Below are 11,720 nucleotides of genomic sequence, written 5' to 3'. Positions count from 1 at the left end.
AACCAAACCAACCAAACAAACAGTTACGAGGTGGAGACCGGGAGGCTAGGATGTACCAGGAGTTCTCTGGTAAGATAAGGCCATGTAGAAATACAAAACCAATCAATCTCTGAGCAGAAAACCAACTAATCCCTGAGCAGGAACTCTAGCTTATCTGAGTTTGCCCAATCTCAAGGGGATAGGAATCTGACCAATTCCCATCCTAGGTAGTTTATGTAAAAACCTTGTGCCTGTTCTGTTTGCTACTGCTTTATCCCACCCTAGTAGAGGCAACCACTTGCCTGGATTTATCCCTCCCAATAAATTTCTTGAATGAAGCTTGGCTGACGATTATTTTTCTTTCTTTTTTTCTGCAAGAGCCAAGTCAGAGCCTGGGTGGAGCTGAGGTTTCCCCGGAGGAGCAGAGTTGTTACATTAGGGAAACAGGTGCGCTTACAGTGACTGAGGTATCCCTTGGCTGCCTATTGCCTGGATCACTCTTCGTCTGAGCTGTAATACTAACAGAGGGGTGAGTGGTTTTCAATCCAGTGGCTCGGTTGGTCCCCACGACTGACTGAGGAATTTCACATTTCCTGGGCCATCGATCTTCCTGGGGGCAACAACATTAGGTGGTCTTGCGTCTGCTCCTGAGTTCCCGCCAGATATTTTTAAGTTTCGTTTCCAGCGTTTAATGAGAATTCCCCTCCCCATTTTCCAAAGTCGATTTTTACTTCCCGGAGCGGAGAGACGCAGCTATGGAAGGTCAGCGAGGAAGGCAGACGGCGTCACTCGCTCAAAAGCCAGCCACGACGGAGCCCAACCGTACCGAGGCCGCCCTGTCCCACACGGGAAGCTGTGGTTTCCAAAGGGGGCTGCATTCGCGGTGTGCGGAGCGTGATGGGGACCACACAGAGAAGACGCGCACCCGAACGCGTCCAGAAAGGGCGTTCGTATGCACCAAGGTCCTACAGCACTTAGCCACGGGCGCGGCTGGAGAAGCAGAACTGCCCGACGTCCAGGAACCCCAGCTAACAGCCATCCCTGACCCCGAGCCGCTCGCCTTCCCGGAGCCCCAGCTGCCAGCCATCCCAAACTCCGAACTGCACACGGTCCCGGATTCCCAGCCAACAGCCATCCCTGACCCGGAGCTGCTCACATTCCCGGAGCACCAGCCGCCAGGCATCCCTGACCCTGAGCTGCTGTCTGTCTCAGAGCCCCAGCCGCCGGCCATCCCTTATCCGGAGCTGCTCACCTTCCCGGAGGCCCACCTGGCAGCCATCCCTGACACGGAGCCGCCTGTCTTCCCCAAACCCCAGCCTTTCTTGAGCCCGAGTGGCCCGCAGACCCCCAGGCTCCTGACGTCCCAAACCGTCTTAGCCGCGAGAAGGGCGCACCGCGGGGGTCCAGGAAGAAGCAGAACAAAAACCCCTACAAAAAGCTCAAGAAGGTGCTAGAAATTTTGAGGTTGAAACGCGAGGAGATCTCGGTGGCGGCCGAGGAGGTGAATGGGGTCGTGAAGCACCTGCTGTCAAGACTGCGGAACCGTGAGTCTGAGTTCAAAGGCGTGCAGCAACTCAACACTGGCAGCTACTATGAGCATGTGAAGGTGAGCGGCCAAGACCCGCTTGCTGGAGGGGCTCGGGGCCCACTTCTCAACTGTCTACATCTTTGGGCTCACAGCTTTGGGCTCCCCCACTTCCCTTCTGGAACTACCCACACTTGCACTCTCTGTCTCTGTCTCTTTCTCTCTGTGGCTTGTGACAACCTTTTTTAAAAATTCATTCAGTTAGCATAGAGACCAATCTTGATAGCTAGTTTCTCTTACCACTGCTTTGGAGGATCTGGCCTTCCTCCCGAGGACTTATGGGGGAGAGTACATGTGACTTTCAAGCAATCGCAGTGGGAGGTCTGCACCCAGTATGCAGGGTGACTCTGCTGTGGCTGAGTGGGTGGAGCCCCTTTCTCGGTCCTTCCCCAGCTCTCTCCTCTACACTGAGTCCAGCCCATTCCGGAGACCCGGCGACCACTTGCAGTTAGGGCAGAATTGTTTCCAACTGGTTGGTGAGGTGGTTGGATACTCAGGTGAGGGTCCTGTGACCTTCTCGCACCTTCTTCTGTGAGCAAACATCTATAGTCAACAAGCCTAGCTCTGATGCTCTTGGGAGAGCAGGCCCAGCTGAATTCCTGCAGATAGTGGCAGTGTGGCTCAGAGATCAGTCCAGTACAACACAACTGAAGATTGTAAGAAGTGAATCAAAGATTGTAAGAAGTGAATCAATTGTAGTAGTTTTATCCAAATACTATGGCAACTACTCCTCCCAGCAGGGAGGCAGAGGCAGGTGGGTTTCTGTGACTTCAAGGTCAGCTTGGTCTACATAGAGAGTTCCAGGACAGCCAAGGCTCTGTAGATACCCTGTCTCAAAACAAAAACAAAACAAAAACCAACAAAAAGGAAAAAGAAAAAAAAAAAACCCATAGCAACTTGCAACATGAATGGATTAAAAAAACAAATTAATGCATACAGCCACTACAACAAGGCAAGAAAAAGAAGCCAAATGAGTAAGATCTACCTGTTTCTGCCTCTGGAATGTTGGAATTAACCCCATTCCTAGGATATTGATATGTGAGTTTTATGGGGTTTGTGTTTTGCTATGTTTTCAGGTTGTAACAGTTTGCTAGAGAAGCAGTCCAAGACTAGAGTTCTTTTTGTGAAAAGGCTTTTATTTTAAAAATTTACCAATATGTCATTTATGTATACATGTGAGTTTATATGTATGCTGTATACAGGAACCCACACAGGCCAGAAGAGGGTGTCATGTCACTTGGTACTGTAGTTTCAGGTGGCTGTGAGCTGTTTGATGTGGATGCTGGAAACTGACCTTGAGTTCAAGCCTAGCCTGGGCTACAGAGTAAGACCCTGTTTAAAAACAAACATAATTGCTTGTGCTTAAAAAAGAAAAAAATGAGATATCTAAAAACTAAAACCAATAAAGTGGTGTATAGTAACAGAAACTATTCTCAGGTGCGGTGGTTCTGTTCTGAGAGGGGATACATATTGGGGATCTTGCTTTTCTTTCTTTTCTTTTTTTTTATTTTTATTTTTTTTTGAGACAGGGTCTCTCTATGTAATCCTGGCTGTCCTGGAACTCACAGACATCCACCTGCCTCTGCCTCCAGAGTGGTAGGATTAAAAGTATGTAACACCAAGCTCATCTGGGATGGGTGTATTTATCTATTCTTCCTTCCTTCCTTCTTTCCTTCCTTCCTTCCTCCCTCCCTCCTTCTGTCCCTCCCTCCCTGCCAGCTGCCTGGGCCCTGCCACAGTTTTAGCCTCCAAATAATGCACAAGACACTATATTAATTATGAAGCTGTTGGCCGTTTGCTTGGTTTCTCATTGGCTATCTCTGACTTAATTATTAACTCATAACTGCTAATCTGAGTATTCCCATGTGGTCTTCTCTTACAGACAAAGAGTAAAAAGGAATCAATGCAAGGAGGAAAACAAGGATATTTATTAACACTTATACGAGAAGCTGGGAAGATGAGGACCCTCGGATATGTGGCTAGCATCCAAGATAGAGAGATTTGCATTCTCTTCCCCTTTTATCCTCACCTGTTCCAGGGGCATGGACAGTATCTTGGGAATATGAGCTTTCCCCTACAGAAGGGTCCGAACATGTTACTTCTCCAGCATCCTATATCGTGACTAACTGTGCCTCTTTTTCCCAGCATCTTCCTTGACTCCTAGTCCCACCTACCTTGCTTCCCTATTGGCCATCAGTGCTTTATTTAGTTAACCCATAAGACAACATCTACACAGAAGGACTTCCCCATCACTTCCTTCCTTTCTTTCATTTTTAGACAGGGTGTAGCCCTGGCTGTCCTGGAATTCACTGTAGACCACGTTCGCCTTGAACCCACAGAGATTCCCTGTCTCTGCCTCCCCAGTGCTGGGATTAAAGTTGTACACCACCACCACCACCTGGCCATGGATCTTGCTTTTCAATGTGGAGTCTCCAATGAATCTTTCACAGAAAAAATGCAATTGTTTGGAAAGATTTTACAAGAAAATGTTTCCATGTTATTTTCCTATTCCTTAGATTTCTGCTCCTAATGAATTTGATGTTATGTTTAAACTGGAAGTCCCCAGAATTCAGCTACAAGAATATCGTGACACTGGTGCTTTTTATCTTGTGAAGCTGGGAAGAATTCCAAGAGGAAATCCACTGGCTCATTTTTTAGTAGATGAAATATTATCAGCTTCCAAGATGCTGTCAAAGTTTAGGGAGATCATTAAAGAAGAAGTTAAAGAAATCAAAGGTGAGACTTTGGTTTTCATTCTTGCAGACCAGATGCTGCCTTCCTTACTCATGTACATTCCTCTCCTCATCTCTGAGGGCCTCTCCCTCCCTCACCCCCATGTGTGTATCTCTCCCCCTCTCTCCACAGCTTCTCTTTCACTCTCCTGCTCTGTGGGCTCTCCCAGAAGTCTCTCCTCAGCGCAGTCTACTGCCACCTCCCAAAGCCCCCTGAACTGACCACACTACTGCCTCCACATGGACATCTGTTCCTGCTATGTGTCCCTCTGTCCATCCATGCATCCATCCATGCATCCATCCATCCATGCATCCATCCATCCATCCAAACAGGATCTCACTATGTAATCCCGGCTGACCTATGTAGTGCCTGATGACTATGTAGACCAGGCCAGCTTTGTCCCTTGAATACTGCTAATATTAAAACCCTACACCAACACACTGAGCAAACTTATGGTGAACTTAATTTTGGTCAGTCTTTCTTTCTCCTGCTTGTTTTGTTTTGGGAAATAGAAGTGTCAATCATTTTATAGGACAGACTCCTAGAATCACATCAAAGGCATCTGTCTTCCCTCCTTCCCTCACAGACTAACTTCCTGGTGATTGGAGACTACATGTTTATTTAGAGATGGGGTATCATGACAGCCCAAGCTGTGCTTGAAAACATTTTCTGGTGGACAATGGGGCTGAACTCAAGATCTTGTGCATATTGGGCAAGCACTACCACTGAACCTGAATTTGAACTCTGTAATAGCTTTTACTTCTACTGTTTCTTGATACTTGATGCCTCTCTGCTAGACTGTAGCTGTGGTCTGTTCTCCTACTCCCTTCCCTGCTGCTCTGTGACTTCTTTTGCTGGCTTCTCTCCTAAGTACCCTTAAAAATTCCAAATGAAAATTTAATTACAGCACTCCCAAAACAAGTCTTTAGGATTGCTTCATCACAGGTCTTGGAATCCTGACAGTGTCTCCAGATGGGTAACTATTGGTTACATGGTAAAAACACTATGCCTCATGGTGGTATAATTCTATATTGGGACTAATATTAATTAGGGCTTAAGCTATAGGTTTTAAATTATAATTCTGTACCTTTCCCATATTTCCAGAGAGAATGGACCAATCCTTTCTTTTCTTTAATATGTGTAAACAGGTATAGATGTGAGTGTGGAGAAGGAAAAACCAGGAAGTCCTGCTGTAACACTTCTTATCAGAAACCCTGAAGAAATATCTGTGGATATCATTCTGGCTTTGGAGTCAAAAGGCAGCTGGCCTGTTAGTACAAAAGAAGGACTACCCATCAAAAACTGGCTTGGCACCAAAGTTAGGACCAATCTAAGAAGAGAGCCATTTTATCTTGTGCCCAAGAATGCAAAAGTTGGAAATGGTTTTCAAGGTTTGTTAAATGTGAACATTAATGGGAAGAATGTAAAAGTCTCATTACTGTTATATGCAAAGGCAGCAAACGATCAATGATCCGTCAGTGTGCTGGCATTTCCAGAGCCATCAGGCTAAACAGGCCACAAAAGAGTGTGGCTAGCTAGAATTGAGAAACGCATGGCTATCATAGTATTGTCAAGAGGAGAACAGGCAGACTCAGGCAGAGCAAGAGGAGCAGGAGTTTCAGGTCATCTCAGCTACACAGTGAGTTGCAGGCCAAGCTGGGCTACATGAGACCCAGTCTCAAAATAATTCCCAAGCCACAGCAACTATAATTACTTCATTTTCTAGTGGCTACAGGTCCCTTCATCTACATTGTTTCCCTTTAAGTGAAGACTGTACTGCCTTGGACTCACAAGGTTGTGGTTCTGAATCTCAAGGCTTTCCCCTGACTAGCTCTGAGATCTTGTGCTAGTTTCACGGCCTCTTTAAGCCTTTTTAGCAGCTTATCTGGTCAAATCAAAGCTTTTTGAAAGTTTATGAAGAAGTTAAAGCATCAGAGAAAATATTAATGATCTTGGCTAAGAACCTTAAGTTCTGACTCTGTATTTCTCCATTTAGATCCACTTTTGCTGTGTAATATTTATTTTAATAATTACTTTGTGTAATTGTTCCCTTTTCTTTTTGTTTTTGAGACAGGGTTTCTCTGTATTGTTTTGGAGGCTGTCCTGGAACTTGCTCTTTTGACCAGGCTGGCCTCGAACTCACAGAGATCCGCCTGCCTCTGCCTCCCGAGAATTGTTCAGTTCTTTTGGTCAGTATTCCTCTTAAATTTCCTCAGGATGATATTTTAGTGTAGGATCTTAACTGAAAAAATTGTATTATGTATGTATGACTGCTTTTGGTAAAAAGCTGTTTTTCTTTCTGAAATTAAGGCAAGACATGGCGCCTCTCATTCTCTCACACTGAAAAATACATTTTGAATAATCATGGGATAGAGAAAACATGTTGTGAATCTGCTGGAGTCAAATGTTGCAGGTAATGTCATTTTGTTAATTGGCAAATTATGTATGACATTAGCATTTAATGCTTTCTTGGTGTTACAGCCCAGATGTGAGAATTACTATGGCTGGGCTGGGAGAAGGGCGATGCTGGGATGATTTTGGGCAGAGATCAAGGGGAGAAGAGAAGAGCAGGGAAGGAAGCAGCGGAGGTCATGTATATGCATATCACATATAAACACAATATTCATTGCACTGTTTTGGCCTGGGAACTCCCTATATAGCCCAGGCTGACCTGGAACTCACTCTGTAGCCATTGTTGATCTTGAACTCACTGTGATCTTGCTGCCTCAGCCTCCCAAGTGCTGGGGTTATAGGCATATATACTACACCTGGATGATTGAGTTTATTATTGTCATACAATAATAGTGGATAGTGGAGGCTGCTTTGGAATGGAGTAGTTTTGTTGCTGTTAGTTAGACTATATATCATCAAGAAGTGAGACTGGGGCCTGGAGAGATGGCTCAGAGGTTAAGAGCACTGACTGCTCTTCCAGAGGTCCTGAGTTCAATTCTCTGCAACCACATGGTGGCTCACAACCATCTACAATTCAATCTGGTGCCCTCTTCTGGAGTGTAGACAGAACACTGTATATGTAATAAATAAATAAATCTTTAAAAAAAAGTGAGACTGAGGACTGGAGAGATGGCTCAATGGTTAAGAGTCCTGGTTGCTCTTCCAGAGGTCCTGAGTTCAATTCCCAGTACCCACATGGTAGCTCACTGCCATGTGTAATAGGATCTGATTCCCTCTTCTGGCCTGCAGGCATACATGCAGAGTACTCATACATAAGATATAAATAAATAAAATAAAACAAAAAGATTTATTAAAAAAATGAGAGAGAGAAGTGAAACTCAACTGGATGATGGTGGCCACGCCTTTAATCCCAGCACTCAGGAGTAAGAGACAGGTGGATCTCTGTGAGTTCCAAGCCAGCCTTGTCTAAAAATGAGTTCCAGGACAGGCTCCAAAGCTACAGAGAAACCCTGTCTTGAAAAAACGAAAATAAACAACAACAACAACAAAAAAGAAGTGAGTTGAGCCTAGGATGTTAGTACAGACTAACCCCAGCCCTTGGATGGGCAAGAAAATTAGGAGCTGAAGGCCAGCCTCTGCTACATGACAACTTTTAGGCCACCCTGAACTACATGAGACCCTGCCTTAAAAAACTTGAAATACAGAAGAAAATATGTTTACAAGAAAAAAAGGACAGATAAGGTGGTGCACATCTTCAATTCTAGCACTTGTATTTGGGAGGCACACGGACCTCCATGTGTTTCAGGAAATCCAGGGTTACAAAGAGAGACCCTGTCTCAAAAGAGGCAGGTTGTAAATAAGTAAAAATTATTATGTTTTCTTTTAACAGGAAAGATTGTTTAAAATTAATGAAATACCTCTTAGAGCAGTTGAAAAAAGAGTATGAAGAACTAGATGCATTCTGTTCTTACCACGTGAAAACTGCAATCTTCCACATGTGGACTGAGAAGCCACAGGACAGTCAGTGGGACCCCAAGCACCTAAGCACCTGCTTTGATGACTTTTTGACATTTTTTGCTGAGTGCCTCAGGACAGAGACACTGATGCATTACTTTATTCCAAAGTTTAATCTGTTCTCTCAAGAGCTAATTGACCAAAACAGTAAAGAATTTCTGTCAACGAGAATTGAATATGAAAGAAACAATGGATTTCCAATTTTTGATAAGTTTTGAAATTTGCATTTGTGTATCTGTTATAATGTGTTCTTGTGGGTGCGTGGTTAGGGCAGAGGTTGAAGCAAATGTCTTCCTCCATCACACTTTTTTTTGAGACAAAGTCTGCCCCTGAACCCAGAGCTCAGGGAGCTGTCCAGGCTGATCAGCCAGTGAGCTCCCAGGATCCACCTGTCTCTGCTTCCCCAGTCCTGGGATCATAGGTGAGCATCACCTATACAGCTTTTACATTGTTGCTGGGGATCTGAACTCAGGTCCTCTTGCTTACAACAAGTACTGTACTGACTGAGCCATCATCCCAGTCTGAAACTGTATTTTGAAATGAGATTGGGTTAAGGCACTTCAGTCCATTATGGTGGTGTATGCCTGTACAGGAGTAGAGGAGGCAGAAGAACCCTAGCTCAGGGTGACCCTTGGCTGTATCTCTAGTTCAAGGATCGCCTGGGCCACATGGAATCTACTTAAAGTACAAAGGGGCTTGGAGAGATGGCTCGGTGTTTAAGATCACTTGTTGCTGTTTCAGAGAACCTGGGTTTTGTTCTCAGCACCAAATGGCAGGTCATAACTGTAACTCCAGTTCCAGGGAACATAGTCCAACCCCTGCACCATTTTGCTTGCACATGTTGCACACACACAAATACCCATGAAAAATAAATATTTTTGAAAAGAAGAAAAAAAACCAGAAAATTAAACTGATATGATCCCATGATATGTTAAGTGTGTTGGCACTTATAATCCTGGCTTTTGAGAAACTGAGGTATGAATGTTGCCATGAAGGAAAGGCCAACCTGGGCTACAGAAGATCTTGTCTCAAAAACAAAAACAAAGAACCAGCAGGAGTCCCTATGAGTAACCACAAGGTTTGGCCTGGGTCTGCTCATGCATCCTGAATCAGAAAGCTACAATGCTTTGGATTTTGTTCTCTGGCATGCTGCTCAGAACCTAAGGGGGCTTTTCCTGGTATCTCTGCTTCCTAACTCTCTCTCTTGAAGTTCCTCCAACCGCTCGACACACATACACCATATGGCTGCTTGTCTGTCATGTGGCTGATGTCCTCTTTGAATACAAAACAAAACCCCCAAGATGTGATTCTGAGTCAAAAAGTTCACAGCAGTGACTAAAATGAAGATAATTATTTAGCTCTCAGTTTTTCATAATTCACTCAAATATAAAGATTATAATAAAAGCTAAACACTAAAAATAAAAATGAAAGCCTTGCCATTTTGGAAAGGGAAAACAAGTATCTGTTTCCCCAAATAAATGCATGAAGTACTTAGTGAAGTATCACTCCTCAGGTGGTTTAAGTCTGCAGAAGGTGGTGAGAGATCATATTGGAAATGGCTGGTTTAGGCTTTGTTCAAATACAAGAAACATACATGGAAGCAGTGCCTGGTCCTGCGTCCCAGTGTAGGAAATGAAAATTAAATTCTGCATCATCGCTACTTCAGGTACTTTATCATATGTGGCTAAGCATGTAATTTATTTTTTATTTATTTTTGTTTTATATGTGTTTCTACAAAAGCAATGGTACCTCAGGCAGACAAATGGCTGTGGGACAGAGGATGACTGTCCTCTCCATTCAAGCGGCTTCCACCAGCGACAGCTGGTGCTCACTGACTCTTTTGAGTACTTTGTATCGTGTGAATTGTTGCAGGAGTCTCTTTCTCATCGTCCTGTGGTTCTTAGTTCCCTGTGTAACAAATCATGTCTCCCATATGTGTTGTCTTCAATTTTTGGTATTTTACAATAAATAAGATTTAAGGTTGGGCATTGGTGGCACATGCCTTTAATCCCAGCACTCAGTTGGCAGAGGCAGGCAGATATCTGTGAATTCGAGGCCAGCTTGGTATACAGAACCAGTGCCGGGACAGGCTCCCAAGCTACACAGAGAAACCCTGTCTGGAAAAACCAAAAAAAAAAAAAAGTTTTAAATGTATCAGTCTTAGTACTTAACAAGCAGTAGGTTTGAAAAACTGTCAACGTGGGAGGAAACGTTTGAGGACAATTAACAAATAGAATGTCAGACCAAAAAAAAAAGTCTACTTAACATCTTCAAATGTGTTAAGGTCACCCTCTCCCAGAAAAAAAAGAAAGGTACACAAAGCTCTGGATTTAGGTCCCAGCACCTAAATCAGATAAAAAGACAATTTCAGGCCTGAAGTTCAGAGCCTCTTGCCCCAGCCTCGCAGACCTGGGATTACATCCTCATACTACCAGGCTGGGTTTGTGAAGAGGCAGGTCAATGGGCTCACCCCTACAGGTTTGTATTGCTCTTTTGAGTTCAACTCATGTTGAGATCTTGGCAAACCAGTTTCTTACTGTTCTGATAGCTTTTAAAGCACTTTAAGGAACACAGCTTGTCCATTTGTAGTCTACAGGTCAATGGTGAGCCTGGGTCCTGTGTAAGAACACTAGTGTTCTTAATCACTGAGCCATCCTTGCATTCCCAGCAAGTACTCTTGACTATAAAGTCATCCTCTCAGCCCCAAAGTATTTCCAGTTCACCTTCAATGTGCTGGTTGTAGTTTTTGTTTGTTTCCAGCCACAAAAAGGGATAGAACCTAGGATCCTCTACATGCTGGTCAGGCAGTGTACCACTTTAAAAAGTGTCCCCCCCCCATTTTTTGAAATAGGGTTTCTCTTTATAGTCCTAGATGTTCTGGAACTCACTTTGGAGACCAAGATGGCCTTGAACTCAGAGAGCTGAGTCCTCGGAGATCTGGGGTTAAAGGAAGATTGATTTTTGTGGTTATTGGAGCTCTGACTGTTTCCCCATCATCCCATTACTTCGGTGCAGGTTTTTTTTTTTTTTTTTTTTTTGGTTTTCTGAGACAGGGTCTCTCTGTATTGCTTTGGAGGCTGACCTGGAACTAGCTCTTGTAGACCAGGCTGGTCTCTAACCCACAGAGATACACCTGGCTCTGCCTCCCGAGAGCTAAGATTAAAGGCGTGGGCCACCAACGCCTGGCATTGGTGCAGGTTTTATAAGAAGACAAAATGGTATCAAGCTATATCCAGTGTCAGGACTGTACAGTTGTCACTCTCAGGGAAGCAGGTCACTGTCCCTACACTCCACTCTGTATGATTGTATACAATAAGAACACTTACCTGCAGTTTTAAGATTTCTGCTACAGTCAACTGAGGTCCAAAAACATGAAGTGGGAAACTTTGGAAATAAAAATGTAAGTTTGAAGCTGTATGTTACTCAGAGTGGCATGTTGGAATCTTTTTTCTTTTTGGATTTTACGAGACAGGGTTTCTCTGTATTGTTTTGGAGG

General features: G+C 44.1%; 1 protein-coding gene across 1 annotated transcript; it reads left to right on the top strand.

Annotated features, from left to right (window-relative positions):
• Window positions 1–719: 719 nt before the first annotated feature.
• Window positions 720–9,153, top strand: LOC106021433 (cyclic GMP-AMP synthase). Its single transcript, XM_040740126.1, is given in 6 exon segments — window positions 720–1,373; window positions 1,376–1,585; window positions 4,081–4,300; window positions 5,446–5,688; window positions 6,608–6,710; window positions 8,100–9,153. Coding segments are annotated over 6 exon segments (1,758 nt in total). The 5' UTR covers window positions 720–734; the 3' UTR covers window positions 8,443–9,153.
• The last annotated feature ends 2,567 nt before the right edge of the window (window positions 9,154–11,720 follow it).

Source organism: Mesocricetus auratus, unplaced genomic scaffold (genome assembly GCF_017639785.1).
Source record: "Mesocricetus auratus isolate SY011 unplaced genomic scaffold, BCM_Maur_2.0 Super-Scaffold_100691, whole genome shotgun sequence".
Taxonomy (NCBI): domain Eukaryota; kingdom Metazoa; phylum Chordata; class Mammalia; order Rodentia; family Cricetidae; genus Mesocricetus; species Mesocricetus auratus.
Note: the sequence above shows the minus strand (reverse complement) of the source record. Positions and strands in the feature narration are given on the sequence as shown.